At 34.5% G+C, this 13,659-nt stretch overlaps 2 protein-coding genes across 3 annotated transcripts in view; one reads left to right on the top strand and one right to left on the bottom strand.

Annotated features, from left to right (window-relative positions):
- The window catches only part of LOC148955222 (uncharacterized), a 79,091-nt gene extending 78,062 nt beyond the window's left edge, over positions 1-1,029 (top strand). The window contains exon 11 of the mRNA XM_089106641.1: positions 458-1,029. Coding sequence (XP_088962767.1) covers positions 458-553 — 96 coding nt within the window. The 3' untranslated portion in view covers positions 554-1,029. The remainder of the gene's footprint in view (positions 1-457) is intronic.
- Positions 1,030-5,236: 4,207 nt separating this feature from the next.
- Positions 5,237-13,659, bottom strand: part of LOC148955223 (D-beta-hydroxybutyrate dehydrogenase, mitochondrial-like) — a 92,336-nt gene continuing 83,913 nt past the window's right edge. For both annotated transcript variants that reach the window (XM_089100918.1, XM_089100926.1), the window contains exons 7-9: positions 11,590-11,757; positions 10,604-10,746; positions 5,237-6,580 (exon numbers count right to left, since the gene is read on the bottom strand). In XM_089100918.1, the coding sequence (XP_088957044.1) occupies positions 6,425-6,580; positions 10,604-10,746; positions 11,590-11,757 (467 nt within the window). In that variant the 3' untranslated portion in view covers positions 5,237-6,424. The remainder of the gene's footprint in view (positions 6,581-10,603; positions 10,747-11,589; positions 11,758-13,659) is intronic.

Below are 13,659 nucleotides of genomic sequence, written 5' to 3' on the forward strand. Positions count from 1 at the left end.
TTTGTGAGACTTTTTACCTTAGATGTAACCAAGACTAATTCCACGATTTTTTAGACCTTGTTGTTTTAAGAGCAATGAATTTTTTAAGCCTATTTATTTATTTGGATCCTAATTGACATTCATCGCGGACACCCATAGAAGTTTTCCATTGGAAGGAATGGGTGATGGTTTTAGAATAGGCTTTTTGGTATGTCATTAATTTCGAATAGTGGGAGATTGTGCGTTTTATGTGAAGTTTTTGTTTACTGAGGGGGGGGGGGTACCACTTGTTCTATATTTGCACTTGCGATAATTTCATCGTGTAATCTTTTGATAGTTTTATCTATATGATGCTTTATTCACTCTTCACATTCAGAAATACTTTGCTGACTACTTTTAAAACTGATAGTGCTATTTTTTAATTAACTAACTTTGCGCTCTTTTTATCATTTTGTTTAAGTCAGTTTTCATTTTTCAGGAAGGGGAAGCTGAGAATATTGCCCCGGGAGTGGGAGCTGAAGGATATGTGTTTCAGGCTGGAGACTCCACGCAACAAGGTGGATTTACGTTCTAGGCTGTTTGTGAAGAATTTCCTATTATCTTATTTCTAGGTTCAATTTAGAGATCCTTATATTTTTGGCATCAAACTGTCAACCAGATATTGAAAATGATGTGTTTCTGGCTCTACGGAATTTTTTGTTGTTTCTCCTTAAAGCTATTTGCTGGGCTAGATCTTGTTCTTTCCGTTTGACGTGATCAAAAGGGGGAAGATTGTCATCTGATACATTTTGTTAAATTTTATCGATACTTTAAATTCATAGTTTTGATAAATATAGGAAGTGTTTGTAGAATTGATGAGTCGCCTCCTCCGTTACCTTGGCGAATCATTAATGCATCATTTTGTATATCTGGTTGTAAGCTTATATGTCAGTTAATCAGATTTCCTAGAATGTAAGCTTGTGGAAATATGTGGAATGTTATAAGTCTCATTATTTTGTACGAGCTGTATACTTTTGCAAAAATTTTCAGTAAACGAATTGCGAACTATAATATTTTGTTTTTGTAGTAGCAAGCGAAGGCTGTGCTTTTAAATTTGCTAGCAGAAGTTTTCAACCTTTTTCTTATTTAGTACTTGCAGGATTCGTTTTGCTTTTGCGTTCTATCTGGCTCAGTAGAAAGTTAACATGATTCTGTGTTGGAAAATAGAACAAATCAGTGAACTGACTTGATGTATATCAAAACTCATCATTTGAGTCGGTGGCTCCATAATTTTTTTTTTTTTTTTTTTTTTTTTTCTAAAATTCAAAATTATATCATTTTCTCCACAATCACTGTTGGTTTCAACTGCTTAATTTTTATATGTGAACCAAGCCAGTTGTGTAATTTCTTCAAAATCCTTGGGAAGGGGAGGGGGCAAAGTTGAAGTCAATTTTCCAAAATCAAGTAAAAATGACATTGAAAACTGAAAAATGAGCAATATAGTAACAAAAAAAGTAAAGGTATACTCAAGAAAACTGGACCGTTTCGGTGGATGCTTGGATTATGCAGGCTCATCTTAGTGTTTTCCAATTTGGCCTGGAAATGAGTGAGAATAGGCTGTATGGGTTAGTTGTGGGGTAATTCTTGCTAATCTATTTCAAAGAATGTCCCTTAGAGGAAGGGGTAACGGCTCAAATATGGTAGATCTATTGCATCCTTTATGACTTGGTCTACCCTATGATTGTCGCTTATTAAAATGTAGCTGGGTTTTGGAAAATATCCGTGTCTTCAGCTTCATTTTTAAGGAGATTAAGGGCATGTAAACTATGAGCTGGAGAATATTACTTCTTGCAGGTGAGTTTTGCGTTTTAATAATGTTTCAAGTGCTGAATTTTTGGCATGAATTTCTTCGGACAAAATGCTGAGTTCCAGTGAAAACTTGTCGCTCTCATGTTCGATTAAATAAAAAAAAACAAGTTTTTTTTAACTGAAAGTAAGGAGCGACATTAAAACTTAAAACGAACAGAAATTATTCCGTATATGAAAGGGGCTGGCCCCTCCTCAACGCCTCGCTCTTTACGCTAAAGTTTTTTTTATTGTTTTAAAAAATAAAGTTGTGAGAAAGAGTCTAACTTCAGCGTAAACAGCGAGGCGTTGAGGAGGGGAGAGCCCCTTTCATATACGGAATAATTTCTGTTCGTTTCAAGTTTTAATGTCGCTCCTTACTTTCAGTCAAAACTTGTTTTTTTTTTGTTTTTTTTTTAATTTCTGAACGTTTTTGAATTAACGCAGCTTTGATTTTGGCTCACCGTACATGAATAATTAAAACAAAATTTGTATATTAATTTTACTTTTTTTGGCTAAATGGCTTTCTCAAAATTTTGTTCTGACGTAACTTACGTAACGAACTTCTATATTCGTATTGTTTTTATAGGGACTTCGCCCCATAATCAATGCCTCGCTCTTTACGCTAAAGTACGAATTGTGTTTGAATCACAAACCCCTGAATCACAAATTAGAATAGATAGCTCTTTTGAAAGTACTAAAAAAAAATGTTTGCGTAAGGAGCGAGGTATTGACTAGGGGACGAACCCCCTCATATACGTAATAATTTCGGTTCGTTTTAAGTTTTAATGTTGCTCCTTACTTTAGTTGAAAAAACTTGTTTATTTAATTTCTGATCGTTTTTGAAATAATGCTGGGACATCCGGCGCCCCCTTCATAGAAATGTCCCTTTCCCCAAGGAAACATCCTCCCCCTTAACCCCCTCCTCTGACCCCCCCCCCCCACCACAAGAAAAAATTCCTCCTGAAAGCGTCTGTATACTTCCCATTAACCAATACTATATGTAAACAATGGGCAAAGTTCATAACTTGCAACCCTTCCCCCAGGAACTGTGGGAGATATTTTTCAGATTTTCGACTATGCTGAACTCAAAGTCTCAAAATTTTTATTGGGTGACTTCGGAAAAAAAGTGAGCGTGGTAGGGGGCGAAGTTGCCCTCCAACTTTTTTGGGTCACTTAAAAAGGGCACTAGAACTTTTAATTTTCGTTCGAATGAGCCCTCTCGTGATATTCTAGTACTACTGGATCGATACGAACACCCCTGAGGAAAAAAAAACAAACAAATAAACACGCATCCGTCACGTTTCTTCTGGCAAAACAATACAAAAATACCACATTTTTGCAGATAGAAGCTTGAAACTTCTTTAGTAGCGTTCTCTGATACGCTGAATCTAATGGTGTGATTTTCATTAAAGTTCTATGAATTTTAGGGGTTGTTTCCCCCTTTTTTCGAAAATAAGTAAACTTGATGAAATTTATATATTTGAAATAAGCATAAAAATTTGATTTTTTCGATGTATCTATTCCTTTCAAAATTCCGTTTTTAGACTTTCTGTTGCTATTGAGCCGGGCCGCTCCTTACTTACAGGTCGTTACCACAAACTGTTTGAAAGGATACTGCTTATCCAGTCGATTCCGCTCATTGTAATCATCCGCATAAATTACGACTGAGGAATGGTAGTAAGTGGTTTAAGTTGCCTCTAACAATTTCTAAGGTAGCTCTAGTTTTTTATCTTCAGTAACAATTAAGTTGAACAGTCCTTGGAGAAGCTCCAGGAACTCAGGCATTAATTGGGGTTAGTAATTGGGATTAGACTTTGTGGAATTTTTGTCTCATTTTTTATTCCTATGGATATTTCTTAGTTCTTAAACGATATACGTATGTACGGATGGATTATCTTAAATTTTCGCTACATGTTTGATCTAAAAGAACAATCTTCGATTCTCGATAGCGCGTAAGCCTGCTTCTTACAGCAAGAATTAGGTTCTTGTGAAATGATGCACCATAAGGGTTGTCCGTAAAGTAGTAAAGAGCTTTAAGTTCCTGTAGCATAATTGGCCCATACCTGCTATGTAAATCCATAGTTTATTGGGTCGTTCTAACGGAAAATATTCTTTAGAGGTTCGAGCTTGAAAACACGTTACTGACTGTAATCATACATGCATACACGAGGACGGATTTCCCCAATCCTTGAGATTGGCCCGAAACATCCCTAGGAAAAACTTTTCCAGTATAAAAATTCGGACCTGTATGTATCATTTTTCTTTTCATTAACATTTACGAGAATATTCTAAAGATGAAAAGGATTCATACAAATGTATACAAAACTTTATTGTTTCATCAACAGTTTGGTAACAAACTGTAAGTAAGGAGTGACTTGACCTAATAGTAACCAGACTAAAAAAGGAATATTGATATCAATGCATCAAAAGAATTGGCTTTTTATGCTGATTGCAAATATATAAAATTCGTTTAAGTGTAATGTTACTCGTCAAACGCTACGAGCCTGAGAAAATTAGCCTGATTTTTGAAAAAAGGGGAAAACACCCCCGAAGTACGAAGCGATCTTGAAAATCATACCATCAGATTCAGCATATCAGAGAACCCTCATGTAGAAGTTTCTAGATCCGATCTGCAAAAATGTTTTTTTTTTTTTTTTTTTTTTTGCCAGAAGAAAGATAACGGATGCGTCTTCATTTGTTTTTTCGCAGGGTTAATCGTATGAAACCAGTGGTCCTAGAAGATCGGGAGAGGGCTCATTTGAACGGAAATTGAAAATTCTAGTGTCCTTTATAAGTGATCAAAAAGATTGGAGGGCAACTAGCCCCTGTCTCATGCCCCCTTTTCCCCCAAAGACATCTGATCAAAATTTTGAATAAATTTGGCATCTGAATAGTACATTCTAATTTCTATGTATATATTTTCGTATTCTTAATTTTATTTTTTAAAAGATGCTATCAGTATTTCTAATTTAAAAAAGAAGACACATTTAAAAAAACACAAGTCGAAGGAAGACTATCGAAGGTGGCTGCATGAGAAATAAAAGGTGCAGAACAGCAAAAAAAAGGATCCGATTCATCTCGAGAAATGATAAAAGTTTGTCTTTAGGGTGTTGACTTCACGGCAAAAATAAATTGCGTCGAGTATAACAGCGTCATAAGTTTCATTCTCCAACCATTTCTGCATGAGGGAGTGATCTTTCATACTTTTGAAAGAGCGAAGAAGTAGGTTAACTGCGTGGATAATATAAGAAAAAAGGGGTCTGGAGGGGAGAAGTAGGATCAGGTGCTGCACCGCGTGTGTAAGGGCAGATTGAGCAAAATTAACCTATGGAGCTAATGTATAAATTTCGAAATGAACATGGATCCATAAGTAGATGTTTTTTCCTATTTTTCAGTAGAAGCTTAAAACACCTATACAAAGATAATAAAATGTACTGGTATTTTTTTATTTGCCTACTATTACAAAACTGGCTTGAAAATTTACGCACAGTACCAGTGTCTCAACATTCTAAGAATATTAGCTTAATCTAAGCTACAATTAATCAGCAGAAAATGCTAACACTATTATCATTGTGTAATTCCACTGGATCTTAATTTTGTACGTTCAGTATACGGTGTCTAAAGCTACTAATTTGTGATCAATATTTTACTGAAGTAGGACATAAGATTCCACAGTTTATTTTACTTCTAAGGCAGCATATTCCAATGTCCTTTACATATAGCCTAAATTTAGACACTTGGCTGTGTGGAACATAGATGGTATTGGTGAAACCTCCCCATATCTAGTTTACAGGTTTGGAAATACCGTCAACGGTCCTTTACCCTGAAAAATACATGAGGCGCATGCCATATATATGGTCTTAATCCACCAGGAATTTAAGTTTCCGTCGCCACTTACCAGTTAAATAGCTCCTTCACATAGCTGATTAAAATGAATAGGAATAGATATGTAAAAGAATACTGATTACAGCTGCAAGAACGTTTCTTTAATAGAAACGTTCTTGTTTTCTTTAATACTTTAAGTTGAGTTTTTCAAACAAATATTATGTATTGCGTTTCAAAACCCTCGGAGTTACATACAAGGCCTAAATTAAAATCTAGTCAAAGTCATGATCGATTGAAAACAATGACAAACGTACGCGTTATGTGCTATGATTTGACAAAGTGAAGTTTTACTTTAAGTGATGAAGTGCTTTCAAAAAGCAAAATGGAGGGTGAAAAACAGACCTTTTTACCCAATCTAATAAACTATGAGAATAGTGGAATGCGCTGATTAAAAGATTTTGTTACCGTTTTTTTTTAATATATTTAAACTATCCTTATTTTTTAATCATGAATTTCCATGACGTCTTTATCACTATTTTTAAAAACATTAGAAAGGCAACATAGAAGCCCAAGTCCTTTTCTAATTTGTTTTTTTTTCTAATTTTATTCCGCAAGCTATTCCTTAGCTTTGTATCAGCCATTGCGGTTGACTTATTGATTGAATTACTTATTCTACTTTATATTTCATGCATTCATTTCTACATTAACTGCCGCAGGATAAACTATATCCTTTAGTTGGGTATATTATTCTGGATTGCATTGATGGAAAGCACTTCATCGCTGAAAGATTTGTTTATGCGTAAATGTAATCGAAGACCAGTTCTGGTAGATGGGTTGCAACATATACTTTGATCTTCTCGGGAAGCTGCATGGGCTGATAACGACAAGATGGAAATGTCCTTGTGAGAGCGTCTGTCATACCTTCAATTACGGGGGCAATGGCTGAACTCTACAAAGGAGATACAAGACTATATTTGAATACTTGACTGAAAAGCTGAAAACAAATTATAAAAAATCTGTTGGGTATTATCTAATCCCGACAAGCGTGGGGACTGCAGGATTTATGAGGTTTGGAACATCATTATCAGGACCTTTTTTAGGCCAAGACACTGTATTAAGGCCGTGCAGAGTGATAAAACACCACTAGATGTTAGTATATAGGGGGTGTTGTCAGTTGATATTGCTTTGGAGGTTCGTCAGTTGGCATTGCCGACAATATTTCTTTTTTTTTGTGCTCTTGTCGAGTCATTAATTTCTGCATCTTTGATTTTGGTATTCAGCTTCAATAATTTTTTTAACGACCATTTATAAGTTTTGTTCAGCTGTTTCAAAATCTAGATGTAGTTAAGTGTAGCTTTATAATGTTTTTGTAAATTTGAATTTTGGCACTTTCTGTTATAATGTATTGGCAATGCTACATGCATTTGGGTGTCTGATATATAGTCATTTGCAGGGCCGTCACGTATGGGAGAATCCCCCTCCCAATGTTTTTGGTCACTCGGTAAAAAAAAAGTCGGTAAAATCATGGCGCAAAGCGCTACGATTTTTCAGATGCCACTAAAATTTTTAGTTCAGTTCAATAAAGACCACGAGAATACTGACATGTCATCTACAGAAATTTTGAACTTGGTCGGTAAACGCAGCAGTTGTACCTACTCCTACCATGATTTTACGGATGGTGTCACAATTTCCATTTGGTTAAATAAACAGCATTAAAATAGTGACAAGATGTGTATCAAAGACTAAGTCTCGGTCGGTAAGCGCAATGGTTTACTAACTCATACAGTGATTTTACTTATCGTACTTCAAACAAATGTTATGCTAATTATTGACAAAAAAACAGTCAGTAAAAATGACCAGCCTGTCGGTAAAATCTCTGCCCCCCCCCCCCAAAAAAAAATTGACTACTAACGACACTAGTCATTTGCCATGTCTAATTAGTAGGTTGTGTAGATTTCTTGAACCCTTCATTGAATAACCCTTTATGGGGATCGGTTACAGATTTTTAATTACTCTTTCCGAGGCGTTCCTTCCTTCAGATAATGAGAGCGAGCAGAATGGTTCAGTGTTTCAGGGGGTTCGTAAATAAAAAGAAAACATTCAGTGTCTCAGCCGACTACAGACTTGGGACTTGGTAATTATCCATTTTAACGAGATTTTTATCTAATCATTGAAAAATTGTATATAATTTATCAGAAATTTCTCTTCTAAAAATTATGTCTGTCACCGATTAGAAGTCATTCCATTCTGTCTATATTCCTTAAATTAATATATATGTTAACTAACTTTATAATTTTGTGATTGTTTCGTAGCTTAGATTCAGCTCTATCCATCAACCGAATTACAATTTTTCAACTTTTCAAACAGGTTTAGATACTTCGAGATACGATTACAGGCTTAGTATATGACTACTATCATTGATCATTTTGTTTTAATTTAAATTTTTCCGCTTTTGATTTTCCGTTTTGTTTTTAATTTTTTAATTTTCTGCTTTATAAACAAATGGAATAAAATCTAACTTAGTACTCATATATTGAAAAAAATGGGATAAGCTAATGTAATGGGTAAGAATTCAGCAGAAGATAAAATAGATGATAATTTGAAAGAAAAGGACATTGCAAAGTATAATAATTATTTATTAAGAGCATAAAAAGATTATTATTTATTTAAACAAAAAATTGAAAGCCTTATTATATTATTGCATAAAAAAAAAAAAGAAGAAAAATCAGAAAACGATAATTCTAAAACATAAAAACTAGGCAATGTGGAACAAGTCAATCTGGAAAATAGATGGCATTAATACAACTAAAAACAGCATTTTTCTTTTAAATGAATATGAGGCACTGTCCTCTTTTAAACTTTATTGGTTACAAAATAAGAGGTAAATTCATATTTTTTCGTTGAACCCATAAACTAAAATCATAGGCCTACCATAAGCTAAAGAATTCCCAAAACTGGATTTCTTCAGTCGTACCGAATCCCCAGATATATTCTTCACTCTTCAATATTCCCATCTATCATCTACCACCGAAATCAGTGAAAAATGAAATCAAGTCCTTGTAAAAATCTAATGCTTCGGGTATTAAAAACGAACGTTCGATTAATTGATGGAGCGAGTAAAATAATCATTATTTTTCCAAGCTACGAAGCCTCCTACCCTTAGTTGTTTTTTTTCGCAGGTTCGGCAAGTTTTTTTTTTCTGTGAACAGATTTGTTTTCTGAAAATGAGGGAGGCTGGCAGTCTTATTAACCACCCTCACTCCGAGCCTGAAACAAAGCCTTTTGTCAAGGATTCTTCATTTAATAAGTATTTTGAAATCAATAGGTTAATGAAACCGCGAACAAATTAATCTGTTGCACAAATGTTGTTCGGATTTTTAAGTAAGTATAATTTTTGCCAGTTACGGGTGGCAGTTATCTCCAGGTAGAGATACCACTAGAAAGGTGGTAATTTATTTCCCAGAAGAAAAAAAGAGATCAAAGCCAAAAAAAGTGCAAAATATAATCAACATATCCAGTGGGTTTAGCCTTAGTAGTACTACCCGCTTGTATTTACGATTCGTAGATCTCCGACATGATATTTCGGGCTACAGATTTTTAAGTAAGTATAATTTTTGCCAGTTACGGGTGGCAGTTATCTCCAGGTAGAGATACCACTAGAAAGGTGGTAATTTATTTCCCAGAAGAAAAAAAGAGATCAAAGCCAAAAAAAGTGCAAAATATAATCAACATATCCAGTGGGTTTAGCCTTAGTAGTACTACCCGCTTGTATTTACGATTCGTAGATCTCCGACATGATATTTCGGGCTACATTTTGCCTACGTTTGCGAATTATCAACCAGGCTATCTCCAATTATGCAGGCTTGCCAGTGGTAGGTTGGACACTGATAAGATTCTTCTGGTGAATTTGGAGTCTGTTCGTAAAGGGTCGACGATCTCATAAGGTCTTTGGCGCCAAATAATACTGTAGCTCTTAGTTGTTCTTCTTATTTGACACTTGCAGTGTCAAAGTCCTTAGTCTGTTATCCCCAATCCATAGAATTATCCTTAGGGATTTCTGTTAAACTTAGAACTACCTGTCCAACAATATTGACAACAAAATAAAGAAAAAATACAGCTAGGCAACTTTCCTCTACGTTTAATTAAAACTGTAGCATTCCGTAACTTCTAAAAGGGCTTTTGTTAACGTCCAAAAGTAATTTTTCTGATACTAAGAGAATAAAAAAAAGTTGGCCTAACTAAAAAAAGAGGCCGTAAGTTGAGTTCTGATCAATTAAGAAGCGCAAACGTCCCCAAAATTTTTAACGGAAGTGTAGCAGCCTGTAATAAAAACATATATATATATATATATCATATACATATATATATATATATATATATATATATATATATATATATATATATATATATATATATATATATATATATATATATATATATATATATATATATATATATATATATATATATATATATATATATATATATATATATATATATATATATATATATATATATATATATATATATATATATATATCTGTCAAACTACAATAATTTAGTTCAATTAGAAGGGATAAGTCAAAAGCATAAAAAATTGGTGAAATAGAAAAGTATTTACTGGATAAAAAGGGTTCTACTCTTTTCATTTATTTCATTTAGCGTTTTCAAGATACAGCTTATTCATTAAATATATGCCAAAATGGAAAAATTAGAGCCACACTTGTTGACTCTTAGTATTTAGATAAGTAAGGCATTTCCTATTTGGTTAGATGTGATATCTCTCAACATATATAATAAATAGTATTCTTAACAATTATTGGAAAGACAGAGACCCAAAACAATACAGAGAGTAATTGACCTCAGTCGTCATTTAAGATTTTAAAGCATAGCATTTAAATAGCCAGGTATCAGTAGAAAAATTGTCGACGCCTAGCTAATACGTCATGAAATAAAATTCAGAAGTACTAACTCCAGTGGCAGTGTAGCCATGCATTTGGTCTATTTTAGCATCAAAGTAGGCCTTTCCATAATCTTCCTTTACAACTTCAGGCATGTTCTCCCACATATTTTTAGCTTGAGCATCTACAGTGGCCTTTGTGTACAATGCTGTACCTAAAAAAGAAAGAAAGATCAAATAGCATAAAAGTGTAAGGAGCCCAAGTAAGACACGATCTAGATCCTATTATGATTTTATGTAGAAATGTATCACCAGATTTTTTTGTTTGTTTTTGTTTGGGAATGGGGGGGGGGCTTTTATGGGATTTGGTTGGGAAAACAAGACTCTAAACAAGTCTCGAGAAAAAGGCAAAGGTTTGTCAAAGAATTAAAAATAAGTAATACAGAACTAAATAAAAGTACTAAAAAAAGGCTTCATTGGAACTCTCTTAAAAATTCAGAGCTGAATGATGAGTGTAATTTTGTTCTAGGAAGACCTTGGATCAAAAGACTTAATTTTAACCAAGAATCGTTTCAAATATTCTTAGAGAATATTGAAAAAGTTAGCGATTTTTTTTTTCATGCTGAACTATTTCCGTGGTTCAGTTTGCTTTCTAACTTAATTCCTCTCAGATTCCAGCTCCTGCTACTGATAAACAGAAAATGATTTTTACATGTATGAGATTCTTTTACATCCGTGTTAAATATTAAAAAAAAAAAATAATTATTAGTCGGACACAATATGTTTGTTTATCCTACCTGCTTGGATGAACCATAGGCAGCATAAATTATTACATATCGAAGTGAACTCTTAATTCTTTTTGTCTACTTCTTTTTCTTTTGTTATTTTTTTTCGGCCGATACATAAACTTTTCCTTATCATTTCAAATATGCTTCGTTTTTTTTTTGTTTTTTTTTTTGTTTTTTTTTTAGGAGATAAATGTTTTTCAACCTAGCAATATATACATTTACGAGCGTAAGCAAAATGTTCTGCATGAAATTTACAGTAGTAAAGATTACCTGCTATGTAGTTGCCAGGTTCAATGACAGAGACATTGACGCCCCATCGTCTCATTTCAAATCGAAGACATTCAGAAAATCCTTCAACTCCCCATTTGCTGGCACAATAAGGAGATCGCATCGGTGCTCCCATACGTCCAAGAATTGATGCAACGTTCACAACACGTCCTTTAAAATAGCATATAAATTACGAATAGTCCCATGTTCATGTTTCAAAATCAATATCCCTGGTTAAACCATAATATTCATGTTCTATGCGTGTTAACTTTGTGGGGAACCTTTTTTTCGAGGCTGTCAACTCGTGACTTGAGTCATAAGAGACCAAAAACGTATTTTTAGATGGCGTATGTCAGTATAAATGAAATGAAAAAACAAACGGGTAAAAGGCGTAGAATAACGAGTAAAAATTTTAATGAAGATAAGGAATAAAATGAAAAAGCCCAAAAAATTTTGGTTTAACAACCGAAATATTAAAAAAAAAAGAAATTGAATAAATACAAGCAAACTCTAAAAAGACAACGAATTCTACATATAAAGAAAAACGAGAATAAAACAAAATGAAACTCACATCTGAAAAACAAACACATAAAAATTTAGATAACAGACTCCAGTCGGACAAAAAAAACAATAGATTCCTCCTTAATGTGTGAAAAACGGCAAAAGAAATCCGGTAGGGTAGAAAACGAAAAAAATCATTTTCTTTTTCAAACTTAGCTACATTAGAAGGCATTTAACCAAATCTTACTTTAATTACATTTAACTGTGTTTAGGTTATTTTATTTCCCACCGACAACATTGCTCATTCTGTCTGACTTGTGCATTATTATTGACTAAGCTTTGAGCTTTATTTGTGTACACCGTCTTATCAACGTAATTGTAATAACCAAGACATTGTAAAAAAAAACGATGCGCCTCTAATTTTTTTCTAACGACTTCGCATTCAACGTGTGGTCTTTGTATACTTAGAAGGAGGTTCATTCCATCGAAAATTGAGACTTCTAGTGCCCCTTTTAAGGATCAAATTGACTGGAGGGCAAACAGCTCCCTTCCCGTGCCCCTTTTGCCCTATGTACCCAATAATCCCTTATTGCATGTGGTAAAAATTTTGAGAATTCTGTTTTGCTTAGGATAGTCGAAAGGTCTAATAACTAATAAGTATGCCTATGAGCCACGCATACCTAAGGGCAAGGGTCCAAATTATGGAAACTGTCAATTGTTCATTGATAATTTTTAGTGAAATAAAGCGTGAATGTTTGATATTATCTTTCCAGTCGGCTTAAACATTCAGGGATCTTTCTTAGAGCCAAGGGGACCTTAAGCTCTAGTGAGAGAGAGGGAGGGTGTTGGTTGGCCAAAAACTAGGCCCGAGTTTGTCGTTCTTGATTTGTTTAAAATTTGCATTCGAAAGCCCTTGGGCCGAGGGGATTCAGTAAATAACCCTTCAAGGAAGACATGACCGAATCAGCCCCGAGGATCTCCAAGGTATTGTGCGGGGTAATGGCGTTTGGAGGGCAAAAGAAGTTGTGTCTCTGAAGGGTTAGATTAGAGCCCTAGTCCAAAGGACTCTCATGCAAAAACAGTTCACACTGGGCTCCCAGTACATAAATACATACACACATAAATATTTATCCGCCAAAAATGAGGCCCAAAAAGAGCCGAAAATGTGTTTTTCTGTTCCACTGGTTTGAAATTTTTCAGGGATCATTCCCAGGGCTAAAAGGGCCTGATTTGCTTCAGGGAAGGAAGGAAGACATTAGGAAGCTCAAACTAGACGAAAAAAACTTTGCGTCTAAGGTCAATCAGATACTTACATTCAGAGAGGAGGGCTATGAGTCAGAGAAATGCTTTGGGGAGGGGGATCAAACTTGGTTAACCCTCCTGGATAGGCCCAGCCAAGGGGACCCCAAATTACAAAAAGCAGGTTAAGGGCCAGAGCCTTCCAAAAATAGGGCCCAAAAATGGATTAAAGCTTGTTTAACATCGTTTGAAGCTTATATCTTTACATCCTTGGGCCAAGGAGACCCTAGTATACAAAAAAAATGGTTCGGCCGAAAAAGGTAGGGCCAAAAT

This window comes from Artemia sp. Qi Xiang Cuo, chromosome 2, assembly GCF_049724085.1.
Source record: "Artemia sp. Qi Xiang Cuo chromosome 2, ASM4972408v1, whole genome shotgun sequence".
Taxonomy (NCBI): domain Eukaryota; kingdom Metazoa; phylum Arthropoda; class Branchiopoda; order Anostraca; family Artemiidae; genus Artemia; species Artemia sp. Qi Xiang Cuo.